At 42.4% G+C, this 17,298-nt stretch overlaps 1 protein-coding gene across 1 annotated transcript in view; it reads left to right on the forward strand.

Annotated features, from left to right (window-relative positions):
• The window catches only part of ANKHD1 (ankyrin repeat and KH domain containing 1), a 171,483-nt gene extending 156,558 nt beyond the window's left edge, over positions 1-14,925 (forward strand). Inside the window, exons 28-35 of the mRNA XM_019534707.1 lie at positions 659-769; positions 2,236-2,385; positions 2,717-4,332; positions 7,363-7,542; positions 8,665-8,919; positions 11,865-12,040; positions 13,767-13,931; positions 14,426-14,925. Coding sequence (XP_019390252.1) covers positions 659-769; positions 2,236-2,385; positions 2,717-4,332; positions 7,363-7,542; positions 8,665-8,919; positions 11,865-12,040; positions 13,767-13,931; positions 14,426-14,485 — 2,713 coding nt within the window. The 3' untranslated portion in view covers positions 14,486-14,925. The remainder of the gene's footprint in view (positions 1-658; positions 770-2,235; positions 2,386-2,716; positions 4,333-7,362; positions 7,543-8,664; positions 8,920-11,864; positions 12,041-13,766; positions 13,932-14,425) is intronic.
• Positions 14,926-17,298: the final 2,373 nt, after the last annotated feature.

Below are 17,298 nucleotides of genomic sequence, written 5' to 3' on the forward strand. Positions count from 1 at the left end.
CTGCTAAAAAAGCCATACCATTTCAATCTCTCAAGTTATTTCATGCCAGTCACAACGTGCACGGTTCCTCCTTTGTTTTGAGTATATTCACAAATATTGTTTTTTGTTATGAGGTCCTTTTGATAAATGCTTGCTCACAGATGCCCACTTGGTGAGTCATGCAGGCATTTAAACCATTAGAAATATGGCTTTGCCAGGGACCTCACTATTGACCCTGGAGCTGCTACCATCTCTCCAGAAAGGTCTCTTGAGTTTCATAGACTCAGTTGAACTGTTATGCTTTACATTTGCTTTTTTTGTTAATACACATTACTGTTTTGTCAGCAATGTTAGTGTTCAAAACATTTCATTCTAAAATGGTGTATTTTGGTAACCCTAAGAAATTAAGATTTGTTTTATGAGGAGTATACTCAAAAAATCTAGTCTGGACCTGTATTTGCTATACCCTGCCATGAATGGCAGTACACCGATACAGTTAAAGAATCATTTAGCAACTGTACGTTGTTTGTGAAGTGCCTGGGAGTTGCACACTTTAATTTCCTTCAAAAGCCCCTCCCAGTTCCAGAAACAGTTCTTCCCACTTCTGTGCATCCCATTGGGTAGAAGGGATTTCTGGCAAAGAAATAACCAATGAAAACGTTCCTTCTACCCTTAACAGGCAAGTGGGCAGAGTTTTGAAAGACCCACCCCCTAGCAATACTCTGCAGCCAACACCCATTGAGCAGTTCCAGCTGCAGAGAGGAGGGCGCTGCTGTTCAGGAGCAAAAAGGTACTGTTGGGTGGCTTTTCAGAGTTAAAAACAGGGAGCTTGTTGTGGGTAGGGTGGGAGACATTAGTGGGTGATTCAGTGTTGCCAACTCAGGATTTTTGATGTTGTTCTTAAAGTCTAAACTTCAGGAACGTGTAAAGCTTAGCTTTCTTATATATACATGTATAAATATAATTGTATATAAATATATATAAAAGAAAAAACTATAGTTATAGTGTGTACTTGATGGAGGGGAGAGAAATAAATTAAGGCAGGGAAGCATTTAGGATTTTAATAATAGTCAGATGTAAGTCTAAAAATGTCAATTTTAAATTGCATTTTATTAACTGAAATAAGTAATTTCTTGGTCAAGTGATCTAAAATCTTAAATAAAAGGAAATTTAGAATAGGTGGAGCTATTAAGGTTATGTACAGTCTATACTGTATTCAAAGATTCTTGAACTTTCATTATAGTAGTTTCTGGAACCCCTTTGAGTTCCCTGTAACTGCATAGTTCACTCTTTATTATATACCACTGGTAAGCCTGAAAATCACGTATGGGCTTAAGAGATCCAGCATTTCAGTTTGGGAGCAGGGGGTGGCCCAAAGGGACTTTGGCTGGGGTCTAGATGCAAGTGTGCCTTATGTTCTAAGATGTCTCAGTGCTGTATAGCCTGCATTGACGCACCAATGCCACATAAACTTAAATCCTAGCACTTTGTTTAATTAGCTCACTGAGTTTGGGTTGTGATGTTGTGGCCTGAAATACTCATTATTTGTATTTCTGAACATCAGTGCTGCCCTTATAGTGGCTTCTGCATCCCTTTGGACCTAGGAATTTTATAAGTGACCAGTTTGTTAGACAACAGTATGTATATAATGTCACTTGTAGGCTTTCAGAGCATGTGTAGTTTTTCACTTGACATTTGTGAGAGATGTACTCTAAAAAGGACGTTTGATTGCACCCTGATTTTAAAACCTTGCTCAGGCGAGGTTTTCCAAAGATGTTCAATGCAAACGTGTTAAAGAAGATTAGTATTCTGGCTATAACCTGTGGAAGCACCTTGAATCTAATGACTAATTTCTGTGATTGAAAACCACAAACTTTAGCATTTGAAATGGTGTAGTAATGTGTAAATTAAGATGGTCAGCTAAGATTTCATGTTATTAGAAATTGTAAAAATAAACAATTTAGGACAAATCATGAATAATAGCATCAAACATTGTATGTGTGGTATAATGTGCATATATCTGTGATGCCACAGTTGGCTGAAGTGCTGTAAAGAAACTGAGTGTTGAGAAAGACGACTCATTTCAGTGGGAGAGTTTGAGAGGCTTCAAAGAGTGAACTAATTGCCAGCAGACAGCCACTTTGCTGCCATGAAATTTTAAAAAAAATGGATGTGTCCATTTGTCAAACAAAGTAAGCTTTTTAATGCTGTTTTTACCTTCTCTGAGCTTCATGTTTGCAATCCTTATGGTTATAGGTCAAAGAAATTATCTGTCCCAGCTTCTGTCGTATCTAGAATAATGGGGAGAGGTGGGTGCAACATCACAGCAATTCAGGATGTCACTGGTGCTCATATTGATGTGGATAAACAAAAAGATAAGAATGGAGAGCGAATGATCACAATAAGGTACTGTATATGAAAATAAATACCTGAGTTGGTACAGTGTGTTACATTCATAGAGTGCTTTACCCTTTAACATAGGACACATTAGTTCCTTGGCACTAGTATAATGGGTATATTGTTGAGATGTATGCTAAGGTATGACTTACTCAAAATTAAATCCATAAAGCAAGTATCAGGAAATAAGCTTATTTATTATTAACTTCCATTTTAATGCTAATGTAGCCAACACACTTTATAAACCCATTTACAGTTATGATGCCCCAAAAAGCATTACAGCACAGTGAGGGTTCCATTTTAAGAGAAGATTAATGCTATACTTTTTTTAAAATTTCAGGGGTGGTACAGAGTCAACAAGATATGCAGTGCAGCTCATCAATGCTCTTATTCAAGATCCTGCCAAGGAACTGGAAGATTTGATTCCTAAAACTCATATAAGAACACCTGCCTCTAGCACCAAATCAATTCATGCAAATTTTTCAACTGGAGTTAGTACTGCAGCTGCTTCTAACAAAAATTCGTTTCCTCTTGGCGCACCACCTCTGGTCACATCACAGTCATCAACACTATCGACTTTCCAGCCCACTAGTAAACTAAACAAGAATGTTCCAGCAAATGTACGTTCTTCTTTTCCAGTGTCTCTTCCTTTAGCTTATTCCCACCCTCATTTTGCCTTGCTGGCTGCCCAAACTATGCAACAGATTCGGCACCCTCGCTTACCTATGGCCCAGTTTGGAGGAACTTTTTCACCTTCGCCGAACACTTGGGGACCATTCCCAGTGAGACCAGTTAACCCCAGCAGCACAAACAGCTCTCCGAAGCATAATAGTTCAAGTCGTGTAGGTAATCAGAATGGGAATATTTTACAGTCAGAGACTACTGGATTAGCTACTTCTAGTTGTCCTATTACTGTCTCATCTGTAGCTGCTTCCACCCAACCACTGTGTGTAACCAGCAGTCGAACTCCCTCATCAGTCAGAAAGCAGTTGTTTGCTTGTGTTCCGAAGACAAGTACTGGAGCAACAGCGGTCTCAACTGTGACAAGCACCTGTAGCAGTCTGCCTTCTGCTTCCTCTGTACCTGCCAACAATGGGCAAGTTCCCACAGCATTTCTGCCCTCCAATGGTCCACAAACGCAGCAATCTACACTTAAAACGGACTCTCTTTCAACTGTTTCAGTACCCAAAGAGAAGGCGTCAACACCTGACCAGCCTGTTGGAAGTGTGAGCGCACCAACTTCCGTTGCAAGTAGTTGCAGTATGTCAACTAGCAGCAATCCAGGAGTTGTAGAAACTCGCCCAGCAAGCAGTCCTGCACCTCTGAATAATGTCCAAGATGAGATATTGCCAACCAGCATGTCAGAGATGAGTCCTTCTATGTCGATGCCTTTTTCATCTAGCTCAGAACCCACTCCATTAAGCTTAGCTTCCCCCAGATCAGTTGCTGCAGATAATCAGGACAACAGTAATTTACCTCAGTTAGCTGTACCAGCACCTCGAGTTTCTCACAGAATGCAGCCTAGGAGTTCTTTCTATTCAGTGGTACCAAATGCAAACCTACATCAAGATCCTCAGTCTATTTTTGTTACAAATCCAGTTCCTTTAACACCTTCACAAGGCCCGCCTGCTGCAGTGCAGCTTTCATCAGCCATGAACGTTATGAATGGTTCTCAGATGCACATTAACCCAGCAAACAAATCCTTGCCTCCTACGTTTGGGCCAGCGACGCTCTTCAATCACTTTAGTAGTCTCTTTGATAGCAACCAGGTGCCAGCCAACCAAGGATGGGGAGACTGTCCGTTATCTACACGAGCAGCAGCAGACCCATCTTTCACTGTTCAGTCTACTTTTCTGAATAACTCTGTGCTTGGACATGTAGAAAATGTGCATCCTGATAACTCCAAGGCTCCTGGATTTAGGCCACCTTCCCAGAGAGTTTCTACTAGTCCAGTAGGTAAGTTGCTAAAATGATGTGCTGAATTAAGGTGAAAGTTGTCATTGATTTTTAACCTCCTCGGGTTGCTCCAGAAGTATTTTATAAGGTTAACATGCATAGAACCCCAATACAAGAGCCGAGTCAGCCAAGTTTGATTTTTTCAGATGCTGTTTTGAATGATAAACATGGATCCTCTGACCTCCCCCTCCAACTCTTCTGGCACTGGGAATGCTGCAGGAGCAGCTTGCAACTTTTGGCCCCTTAATGGAAAGTTAAAGCTCTGTTGTGCTTGATACATATGGGTGGAATTCACTCTAGCATTTATTAGTTGTAGGATGGATTGTCAAGACACTAAATCAAAAGTAGTAGGGGAGGAGGATCTTGTTCCCTATTGCTTGTGTATGGTAGTTGTCTAACCTTCTCATCCTTTGGGACTTGATCTATCAATAGGGAGCAAAACACGTGGTAGACCTGTTTCCTCCTTCATAGCACCTTATCCAGGCTATTAAGGACCTCAAGGGATCATTTAGTTCAACCCATATGATGTGGGGGGGGGGGAGCTGTTTTAACAGAGCTTAGCGTCAAGTATGTGGCACTTTCAACTTGGCCCATACTGCTGCTACCAGAGTCCAGTCAGTGATCCTCTCCAACCACCACTCGCCACCCTCCACTGCCATCCCCTGTGCCAGAATATTGCAGAAGCCCCCCCTTAGCTCTAAGAGTCAGTAAAAATAGCTCTGCAGGTAGGTTGTTGTCCCCCAAAGTAGAGAATTAGTGAATTTTGAATGTGGGTAGCTGGACAGCTTTCCTTCAAGCTTTTTCAACTTAATTGGCTTTGAGTCCTCCTGACTTTTGATCCCAAAAATCATCTTCATTTTCAGGGCAAAATTTTTAAACTTGAATATTTGACTTGGACATATACATGAAGTTTGTCTTTAGTAGTGCTGCATTCACATTGTTTTCAGATGGCACTACAGGTGTTAAATGTCTGAAAATCAGGCCACTTTCCTCTTACCTTCCTAGCTTCAGGCACACAACTTGGAAGATGTTTGCCATAATCCCTAAAAGAGCTTTTAAAGATATTTGCTTAAATTGGCCACCTCCTGAAGGATGCAAGCAAATAGCACATTTATGACTTGTCTGTTCCCAGTGTACCAAGCAAGACTACATGTTGTTAAAATCGTTGCAGCTGAAGTAGTCCGACTTCATTCCTCCAGTCCTCTAAATAAAATGTTTTGCCTTTCTCCAATAGTCTTCAGCAGCTATTCTTTCTCTTATGGATGTTTATAGTTGACCAGCTGTTGTCACTGTTGTAAGGAACTTTATGGTAAATAGGATAGTTTTCCATGCAACTCTGATCCCCTAGAATTATGTATGTTCAGGAGTTCTGAGAGTAACTACACTTATAAAGGCAAAATGAGACTTCTTCGCTGCAGTAATTTTGCTATTAAATTTATACCCATTTAATTTCTTTAATTTAAAAAAAGCAAACCCTTTGTCCCGTGCACTTACATAGCTGATTTTATTCCAAGTGTATCAGGAAGTTCTGGAACTATATGCAATACTGAGATAGAAATAGTAGATATTATGTCCCAGCACAATTTACACAGTATTTCCTTGCATCTTTTGAGGTCAAAACTCCCAGTTACCAATTTTGGTATTTCCGTGCTGTGGAGTGTAACAACTCTGGACATCTAAGACTGATAGTTTTTGCTGGTGGTTCATCTTATTTTCATATGACATGGTGTACAGTAAGGCTTATCAAAATTCTGTTCTCTGTGAAGTTGCCACCAAGTTTTATATCACCTGTGTGACTAAGCATAAGTTTATTCTTTTAAGTTCCTTTTCCATATGCTTACACTTTGAGTTTGCCCTAGAATTGGACTTGCAGTAGAGTGCCTAGTTAAGTTCCTTATTCACTTGAATATTTTGGTATTTGTTGCCTCTATCATGAGGCAGAATTTGAGCAGTCTTTCTTTCTCCTAATACAGAAAAATACAAGTTGGAAGCAAAGGGTCTTGGTCCGAAATGAAACCCAAATGAATACAAGAAAATCTGGTTCTATCCTAATTTATGTATATTTATTAATAAACTATGATAAAGGGTGTTGAAGGATTTTGGTGATGATGCATTTACTTAAAGGTCTTGGCTTGAAAATTTGAATCTTCGTCAGTTGTTACGAAATGGACTGTTTTACTTTGGGGAGTGCTGCTAAGTCAGTTCTTTTTCCCTTTACTTTTAATTGAGTATTTAAGAGGGTGCATCAGAAATGTAGTGGCAAAATGACAACTCATGCTGCATGTCTGAGACCAAGCAGGAAGTTGCACAGTAACGGGAATACCGATGGCAGCCTTATCCCATGCACCCATCAGTCATGACTGTGTAGAAAAGTGATGTGATCATTGTAGCCAAAGTAGTTTTATTTCAAAAAGCTATTTTACTTTCTGAAATACCCTCCCTCATACATTGATGCTATCTCATTGGGTTTGGTCAGAAGTACCTTGGAAGAAGACCTTTTCCCTTCACCTAGGAAGATTTAAAGCAATAAAAGTAAAAAAAAAAAAAAAAAAAAAATTTTAAAAATCTCTGTGAACCTTTAGATAATGTGTAGTATTGTATGTAAGAAAATATGATATCCATCTGGCTCACTTGGTAAAGTGTATTCTGCCCTCTGTCTTCCACCAACCCAGGTCATTCCTGTTTGTTTTGGTGGTTGTACTTGGCTGCTTGGGTGACTGAGGAGGAAGCTGGGACAGTGACTTCTGTGTTAGTCTTGCATTAGTATCTCAGAGTAACTAGAAGTATGGCCCACACAGTATTGTCACAACACTTGACAAAAAATTAAATTTCCAGAATGTAGTTCTCCCTTGATCAGAAACCTGTTTAAGAAATGAAAACCTAATTACACATGAAAATAACCCAGAAGAGGGTGTCTGAACACCAGGTTTAAATTGTGTTTATAGTAGGCCTTTTGGTACCCTGAAGTACTTTCTCAAACTTGTACATTTGACCAATTTTCCTTCTTTTTTTTTTTCTTTTTCTTTCCAGGATTACCTTCTTTAGATCCATCAAACATCTCTACAACATCGTCTTCAGGGCCCCTGACAGGCTTTTCAGCCAACATACAAGGAGCACGGGTTTATCTTCAAGGGCCAGCACCTGTTGGAACCCCCAGTTTTAACAGACAGCATTTTTCACCACATCCGTGGACAAGCGCAACAAATTCATGTAGGAACTTCATGGGTCTGTCTTAATATTATATACCTTCTTAGTTACTGTCTTAGCAATGATGGCTTTTTTTTTAATATCACTGGGTTTAGAAACTAAGTTGGTTGTTTTTAGCTTTATCAAATATAGGTAATGTAGAAAAGTTTAACTCAGTTCTACTCGAATTTTGTATAAAAAGCCATTGGGTTTTGACAGTGTTTATTACTGACTTATGTGAACAACACTCCCAGGGGCTTGGACTGTATCAACAAGCTTCATTTTTGTGACTAACCCCTGGACTTGTCATAAAATATAATTACATTAGATTAAATTGACGTGGCTTCTTTTAGATTCCATGATGCTTCGTTTAAAAAAAAACAAAAAAAAAAACGCCATTGGATTTCTTTGGTACTCTGTCTTCATACAATTAAAAAAATTCAGTACGGGCTTCCCTTTTCATGGTGAAAATTGAAGAGTGGTTTGAGTCCTTAATATATTCTCTTGAATGGAAAGACTCTCCTGTCCTTTCCTGCGACAACATAGTTGTAGTTGTAGCAGCTGCTAGGACACGTGAGGACCCAGCCAGTCGGCTCAGAATGAGATTTCCAAAAGGATAACAGAGTCTTAGTGCAAGGTGGTGGAAATTGTGCTGGGCAGGGTGGGGGAAGGGGTGCATGTTTGAAAATTCTGTCCTTAATTTGTTCCCACTTAGGTTGGAATGTTCAGCAGTTCCAAGAATCAGGCTTCTTGGATGCCTAGATAATTTTGGCTAGGACTTTAAAATAGCTTTGCAAAATATTTCGGGTTTCTTATTTTTTTGTTTATTTTTTTTTAACTGTACTTGTGCGTCCAGCGAGTGTCACATAATGCTCAGGTGGCTCAAACCATTTGTACAATTATAAAATTATTTTAAACTAAACACTTTGAAAGAAGAATCTTTCTGGAGAACCGAACAGTGATTAGTGCAATTAATATTCAGCCACAAAATATATTATTCAATTGGCTTAGAAAAGTAAAATTTATACGCTTGCTTTTTTTCTGTCTACTTTACAGAATTTGATTAATGTAGAAGACCATTTATAATATTTAGTTTTATTTGTTAATGTTTCATGTATAATAAAGCAAAAGAAATATTTTTGTCAGCAGGTGAATCTCCTATTCCATCAGTTTCCTCGGGATCATCCTCACCCCTGTCAGCTGCTTCTGCACCTTCTAGCTTGGGCCAGCCAAAAACGGGTAACACAAGTCAAGATCGAAAAGTACCACCTCCCATTGGGACAGAGAGACTTGCTAGAATTCGACAGGGAGGGTCTGTTACTCCTACCCCTCTGGGAACCAACTTCACAGCTCCAGTTGGTCACAGTGGTATCTGGTCATTTGGAGTTAACAGTGTATCGGGTAAGTAAGTTTAATACACCTTAACTAAGCTAGCTTAAGAAAGCTCTGTGACTTTTTTTATGATAATTGCATGCTAAAAAGGTATTAGAGTAATACAGAATTCCAAAGGTATTTTTCCAGGATGAAATTTAAAGTAATGAATGAAACTTGCTAGTTACACATAAAAATGTTCCTTTATGAACTAAGGAATTAAATGTACCATTCAGGGATGGGATATTTTTGAAGAACAAAAATACTTTTCTCCATGATTACTTTTTTTATTCATCGCTGTGCAGTATTTTCAGAGATGGAGAACTCTGTTAGTCCCAAAATCAATCAGTACCAAATCTCTAACCTATAAAGGAGATTCTAAGGGTTGCTTCATGTTCAGCAGTCTCGAAACACATTTCTAGCCAATTACCAATTGTTTTCATGTAAGATCATACCAAATTTATTCTGCTAAAACCATAGTGATTTTCTCTCATGTAATTTTTTTTTACCTGGCTTACAATCTGCGAAGTTACAGGGTAAATGTGGAAGATTTGAAATCTTCTGTACTACTGAATTTGATAGGTGAACTTTTACCTCTTCGTGTCCCATGGCACCCTTAAAAGGAGCTCATGGCACCCCAGTTGAGAATCAGTGTCTTAAGTATGTTAAAGTATGTAATGAGCAGGGGTTCCAGGTTTTCTGTTGGCTGTGGAAAAATGTGGATTTTTCCCTTTAAAAGGAGAAAAACTTTGCTTCCTTTAAAGGAGGAAAACCGTGGGAAACAGTGAGTTTCCCCTTGGAGGCTAGCAGAGTTTCAGCCTGCAAGGGGCTGCTTGGGGGACTAGAATGCAGGGGGCGCCACATGGATGTGGCCAGCCATACAGCCAGGCAACAGTGGAGAGCACCTTTTACCCAGCTGCCTGCGGGTAGGTCTGGGGGGGGGGAGGGCAGGTTGAGGCCCCCCACAGTGAGGGGGAGAGTGAGGCAGGGTTGGGGGCTGGGGTGCAGTGCCCAGCCAGGGCAGTCCCTGGGGCCGGGGTAAGAATGCACAGCCACGGGGTCCAGCCGGAGAATGCGACAGAGCCATGGGCAGCTCATCTGCGGGGCAACAGGGAAGCTGGCTCCCCACCACCATGCACACTCCTGGGGAAAGGGGCATGCCCCCCCCCCCAAATCTGCACAGGGCAGGGGAGGATGTGGGCTGCCCACTGAGGGCTCAGACCTCCCTGCTCTGCTGCCTTCCCCCCAGGGGCTTCTGCAGCCCAGCAGGTGGAGCCTGGCTTAGGAAAGCGGAGACTCAATGCTGCTGGGAGCCCCACACCACTATGGTGAGGCACCCCCCTACCCTCCTGGCAGCAGCAGGGAAAGGGAGGGGGTCATAACCCTGCCATTGCTGACCTTTCTGCTGCCAAATGGGCAGGGGGCACCTCGCCATGGCAGCACAACTGATGTGGGGCTCCCAGCAGTGGTGCTGACAGCAGTAGCACTAAGCCTCTCTGCTGTCCTATGCTGGGTCCCACATGCTGGGCTGTGGAGGCCCCTGGGGGAGGGCAGCAAAGTGGGGAGTCCCATAGTGGGCAGCCCACATTCCCTTCCTGTAGGGGGGTGGGGGGAGGAGAAGGATCTACTTTGGCCATGCTGCCCATGTGTTGCGGGGTGAGGAGAGAAGCTTGGCTCTGTGCTATGCTTCAGCTGCAGCATCCACTGCCTTCTGCGTGTAGCAGTCAGGGCTTAGGCACTGCTGTGGGAGGGAAGAGGGGGCTGTGTAGCCCTAGCCCTGACAGATGGGAACCCCCTCCAGCAGGACTAGGTGAGGGGGGGCAAGGGGCTGTAAGTTGGGAGCAGGGCTGGGGGACTCCAGGTCAGGAGTGAGGGGCGCTGGCGGGTCCAGGTGAGTGCGGATTGGGAGTGAGGGGCACTTGCAGGGCTGGAAGGGTGTGGGGTCTATGGGTCAGGAGTGAGGGGCACTGGCAGGGACAGGGGTCTGCATGTCAGGAGTGAGGGGCAACACCAGCGATGGGGACAAGGCACAGGCTTGGCTGCTCAGTGCCACAAAGCAGCAGGGGGGAAAACTTGGGCCAGATGAGTAAGAGGCAGGCAGAGCTCTAATTTTTCTATGATAAAAAAAGACCAAAATCGAATGCCAAAATATATAGGTATTTAGAATTTGTTTTATTATAACAACTGAGGCACTGATGTCCTTCCAAATTGCATTTCACTTTAATCATGGAAAAACGCAGATTTGGGGGGTTTTAATTGGAGAGTTTGGGATTTTTAAACAGAAAAAAACAGGATCCCTGTAATAAGGCCTACATTTTGTTTCAGATCTGAGCTGATGGCTTCCTACTTAATTTTGGTGTTTCACTGTTGCTTTTCTGTTTTGAGACTGAGCTTATAAAGCTCTCATGCAGTGGTGCTGTACATGGATGATACCACCCTTTCAAAGTTTTGGCTCTGAAGGCATCTGAAATACAATTTTTAGTGACTAGTACAAGCTTTAGACTTGTCTGGCATATATAAGGGGATGAGAGAATAGCAGATGCATTCACTCCACCACCTGAGATGTCATTATAATCTGCCTCAATCTTCAGAATGTTCTCTGCATTTCCATTAGTAAGTTTACATGCCAAGTGTGACTTTTGGGACCCTCCCATCTTGCATTGACATAGTCATGAAAGGTGCTTGAGGCCTGTTAGGGAAGAAAGGCTATGCATATAGCTGGGTCTTATGGCTGTGTACAGCTGTTTTGAGAGAGGCTTATGAGATGGAAGACAGTAGGCTCATGTGCTTCGCTTGTCAGTAACCAGTCACTAAGGTTGCAAGATAGGAAATGGATCAAAAGCATTCTGTGTTTAAGATGTCTAAAATATGTGGAAGTGGTATCTGCAACTGACTGACTTCCATTCCAGATTGTTTTCAACTGGGGGGGGGGTATAAATATGTTGCTATAATCATTTTTAATTTCCTCTTTTTAGAAGGCTTGTCCGGTTGGTCCCAACCCGTAATGGGGAATCATCCAATGCATCAACAGTTATCAGACCCAGGAACATTTTCGCAGCATCAGCCAATGGAAAGAGATGATTCTGGAATAGTGGCTCCCTCAAACATTTTCCACCAACCTATGCCAAATAGTTTTGTGGATTTTTCTAAGGTAAGTTGCAAAGAGATTGCATTTGTTACAACTATCTGCATTTCCCTTACAAACATGGCCCTTGGCAGATGGCTAGTTTGACTATAAAAGTACAAAACTGTGCAAAGGGATTTGATCTTAATCCCCATTTTCTGAAGTTAAACTGGGATCAGTTTCACAGGCCACTGGTCTCTTCAGACATAACTATTTTGTATCAGATAAGAAGATTCTGTCATTCAGGCCTCCTCCTACCTTAACATACTGTTTAGGCATGGGGGGCATTATTTACATCTAGACTTTGCTGGAACTGAAATGTAATGTTTTTGGACACTGACCAGTACCCCAGGTCTATGGGGAAACTTGCTTAATGACACCTTCCACTTTTACTTCTTCACATGCTGTGTTGGATCTTGAAACTTTTGAAATGTGGGACTTAAGCATTAACCAGCTTGAAGACATGATCAATACTTCCAGTGCAAGTTACAGATAAGAGACTGTATGTAACCTATCCTATGGTTTTCTTAAACCATAGGATGTGGTTGCACAGAACTACAGAAGCGGTTTAAAATTGAAAAGTACCTCAGAGCAGTATATCCAAGTCGTCATCCATTTCATGTAGCTGAAGAATAGCTAGGACCATGTGCAGTCCTACCGATGTTGTGAGAAGACTCCAAGAACTTTTGGAGAAAATACTTTGTCAGAATCCTCTGAACTTCACACAAGATTGTTCTAATGCAGGAAGAATACTTTCTGCCCATAAGCAACAAGTGACAGGAAATTTTGAAATTGGAAAGCACAGTAAAACCTGTGTTAACCAGCATTTCTATTAACTAGAATTTTTGGCCAGCTGGCCAGAAGCGGGTTGGGAGGGGGGAAGCTTGCAGGTGGCAGCTGCCACGCCCCACCCTGCACTGTTGTCACTCTGTATCTGGCCACTGCTACACCTCCCCCATTGCCCCCCCCAAGCATCCTGCCTTGGGTAACTGGGATTTTTATATAACTGGCGTGCCACGTTCCCCACTCATGCCAGTTAACACAACTTTTACTGTACTGAGAATTGTATTCCCTTCTACCATGTGTAGGAATATAGGGAATGCATGTGAGAACTGCCAGAACGTCATGGCAACCAAGACTCAATATAGGATACCTTCCTCAGAGAGAGCCATTATATTTTTATATATATATATAGATATATATAGATATAGATATAGAGATAGATATAGATATAGATATAGATATATATAGTGTGTGTGTGTGTGTGTGTGTGTGTGTGTGTGTATATATATTGTCCTTTCTGAACTCGAAGACTGTTGCAGTTGGCTATTAAAATATTTTGCGTAGCACCTCACATTTGCCATGCTTATATGAGGCTGGGTGTGATTGAAGGACACGTGGCATAGGAGGAGGCAACACTTGCCAGTGACAGCATGACATGAGATCTGACATCGCCCAGTGCAGAGCAGACACATCTGGCTTTAGATTCATCTAAAAGAAGCATGTGCATACACACAGTCATGATACTTAATGTGGGTATGTCAGGAAGATGAAGAATTAAATTAGCACAATTGTTCCTGTATTTCTAATCCAACGTTCAGGGGTAGATGGAATTTAATCTCTGCCCATAACTGCTTTCGAGTACTCTGACATTCTTGTGCTGAAAGTTCCTACATTATAGAAACATAAGGTACATGATGTCATTGCCCATAACCAGAGGACTATTCAGCAGCTGTTCCTTTTGATCTTTTAGGGTTTACCAATTTCCATGTATGGAGGCACTATAATACCTTCACATCCTCAGCTCGCTGATGGCCCAGGAGGCCCTCTGTTTAATGGGCTTCATACTCCAGATCCAGCCTGGAACCCTATGATCAAGGTTGTCCAAAATTCAACAGAATGTACTGATGCTCAGCAGGTAAAGTTGCCTGTGTCTTTAAAATGAAACCTTCCATCATGTTTCCCTAATATTTCTGTACTTTGTGAATAAATGAAACTTTAAAACCTGACTTGTATTTAAATTGAGACTCTTTCACATGACTTTTTTTTCCTAAAATGTCTTATTTAGATACACGGGCACTATGTTTTAAAGCTCAATATACAGGTCAAAACTTTCAATCCTGCGTTCCTTAAATAAGCGGTTTCGTTCTCAGAAGCATTCATCAAAGTAATACATTTTACTAGGAGCAGTATGAAGTATTAATACACATTGATAGGACTATTTTATACAATACCATACAGGCAAGACCTTGGCATCACCTGAGGAAAGCTCACACCTTCTCAATATCTGACCACTTTTATGTAGGAGCCTGAACTTATACACCCAGTTTTATCATATTTGGCCACAGTAAGTCTTAGTTGGGAACTGTATCTGTGTCTAAATTTTTTCTTGACTTTTTCTTCCTGCTGTAGATTTGGCCTGGCACCTGGGCACCTCACATTGGAAACATGCATCTCAAGTACGTCAACTGATTTGAGGGTCTATCCTTTTTAGCATTGTTCGGGAAACCTATGACCTTGAAGAACCCTGGGGATTTTTTTAATGTGCCTAACAAAGCATTTTTCTTTTTCTGTGGGCTGTAAAAATGGAAACTTGATTGCCCATTGTATAAGAACAAATTTGATTTACCTATACAACTGATTCTGTTCTCCAGTTAGTTTAGCCATTTTGAACTTAAAATCAGATGAATTTAGTGCTTTTGGCTAAACACTACTGAATGCTACTTGTATGCAGCAGAGAACTAGATGATTACATGATTTCAACCTTTTAGGGTGGTAAATACATGTATAATTGTTTACATACTTAAAAAGGAAAAGTTGAGTAAATTTCATGTCGTATAGTGGCTCTACTTTATGTAGCCTGTATTAATGTGAAATATTTACCTGAATATTCAATAAAAAGGCGAACAGTATTTATAGGTTGTGCGTGTGAATTTTGGTGGAGGCCACATTTTGTTGTCCGTGACAGTTCTAATGTTTAGCAGTGTCTCTTAGTGTATCCACTGTCGCTTCAAAACTTTGATTATATTAATCGGCTCACAGAGGAACAAAGTCAAGTAGTTTTTGGGGAGGAGGCAAGATCGTCTGTAAACTGTTTTGCAGACACCTCCCCCCTCTATTTTCTCTTTCCCTGAGTAGTGATCATATCTGTCTTGTATTTTTAATTTCATCTAACAGAGCTCTAGGTTTTTGTTACATTGGCTTTTACTGGTGTGTCAACTAAGATACTGGATATTGTTCTGGCACTGGGAGTATATGGCTTCACTTGACACCCTGCCAACCAATGACCGCTTGGCAACAGAACAGAAAACACTGGGTGGCTCCTAGATAAATGATGGGATTTTTCATTTAATATGCATCTTGGTGTCTGGATTTCTTAAAAAACAAAAAAAGGTATTAGGAAACCAAATGTTTCCCCCATCAACATATGTAAGTTAGTATTTGTTCTAAAGAGACACAAGTACTTTAAACCTGTTGAAAAGAGTATATAGTGTCACTTCACTGAAGAACTGGACTTGTAGTTTCGTCTGCATGCTATTTGAAACCTGCACTTACTGTCCATATAAATGATAATATCAGCATTCTAACAGGTTGGTAACTTGAGAATTTGGTTTTAAAACCATGCTTAACTCTACTCTTTCTCAGTAGTGATGCACTATCTGAAGGTATGGTCCACTTATGAAGCAGGTCTACATGACTCAGTGTCCAGTGTACTAAGCCACATTCAGCACTCAGACTTTATCACCTTAGTACCCCTCTTGAGAATTCCTTAAATGCAACAATGAGGAAAGAACAACCAAAAGAGAAATTTCAGTGGGAATTTGCAAGGATGGTACAACATTATGGTCTATTTTCTGCCCCAGAAAGCTTTTAAATGTTAAAGGTTTTTTGAAAATACTAGGTGAACACATTATCCAAGTATTTTAGGCAGGCCAACATACTCCTTTGGGCATACTCAGTTTTTCTCCTGGTATTTAAGATGGCTAATTAAATGCTAAACTCATTTTAGTGACTTACCACTGTACAGCAAAGCAGTGCCATGGCAAAGGCTGCTAGTGTGTATGGTAGGGAAGGGGAGGGGTTGGGGGGAGCACTGTAAGAGTGCTACTACCACATTAGAGACTGAGGTGAGAGCTTGAGAACAGTTACTGTCAAGTTGTGGAAGCTGGAGTGATTGAGTGACAGAGGAAGGGAAGTATCTGGGGCCTAGGTTGTCCAGTGGATGCTACATCTTCCAGAAGCTGGGAGTGAGAGCCCCAGAAAAGCAAAGACAAGAGCTAGTGCAAGTGAGCAGGAGTGAGGAAGCAGGGGGAGAGTCTCCACAGGGCAGAGCTGCTGTATCACAACCAGAATGGAGCTGTGGAGCCCTGAGCCAATCTCTTTCTTCCCTGCACATGGGCTGATGGGTATTGGAATAATGGTTGCAGGTATTTAAATTTGTCCCATGTGCTTCATGGGCATGTGAGCTGCTGTTTTCCACCTCTTTCCATGAGCATAGCTAGTGAGTCTGCCTGGCATCCAAGTACTGAGTAGGCTGCCTTGTGGTTTCTTTTGCCTGATTTCTCTGCTTTTAAATTCCATGTTTGCAGTGGGATCGTGAGGGAATAGGGCCTGCTTTTTTCCCCGTAAGGATGGGAACTGAGCCATGTGCCCTTCACAGCTATGGCCCTCTAGTCTGTCAGCCTCCTTTCCCCAAAACACAGGTGTACACCCCGCTCTGGATGAACTAGCCTGAAGCATGAGCTCTTCCCTTTCAAGTGGCAGGTACTATCCAGTTGTAATACTTAGTGGCCTAAGACAGCTCCTATCTAGATCTTGTTCTTTTACAAAGCGCTTGTTGGTTCAGCCAGTGAAACCTCCCGCGAGGGGGGACTCGATCAGGTCCGCAGCCGCCCCTGCAGGGGGAAGCCCTGGGCTGTGGGGTGCTAGACGGGGGCTGCCCTTACGACCAGAGCAGCCGTGCTCCCACCGGGCACTGGTCTCCCCCCACTCCCGGCCCGAAGGTCTGAGCGGGGCCCCGTAGGCCCGGAGCTGTGAGCGAAGCGGGGCGTGGCGGCAGAGCGGACTATGCTTGTGCGGGGCCTGTGGCAGACCCGCCTTCCCGGCGGCCCTGCCCGCTCCGGGCGCTGTCTGTCAACGCGCCCGCGGCCGCCACCTCCGGTCGGAGCCTGCAGTGTAGTCTCTGGCCGCTGTCTGCAAGCGCCCCCTGCCGGGAGCGGCGCAGGCTGTGGTCGCAGCCCCGCCCCGCCTCGCCCCCAGCACGTGCTGCGAGCCCGGGCGCGCCG

This window comes from Crocodylus porosus, unplaced genomic scaffold (assembly GCF_001723895.1).
Source record: "Crocodylus porosus isolate Cpor-Errol unplaced genomic scaffold, CroPor_comp1, whole genome shotgun sequence".
Lineage (NCBI taxonomy): Eukaryota > Metazoa > Chordata > Crocodylia > Crocodylidae > Crocodylus > Crocodylus porosus.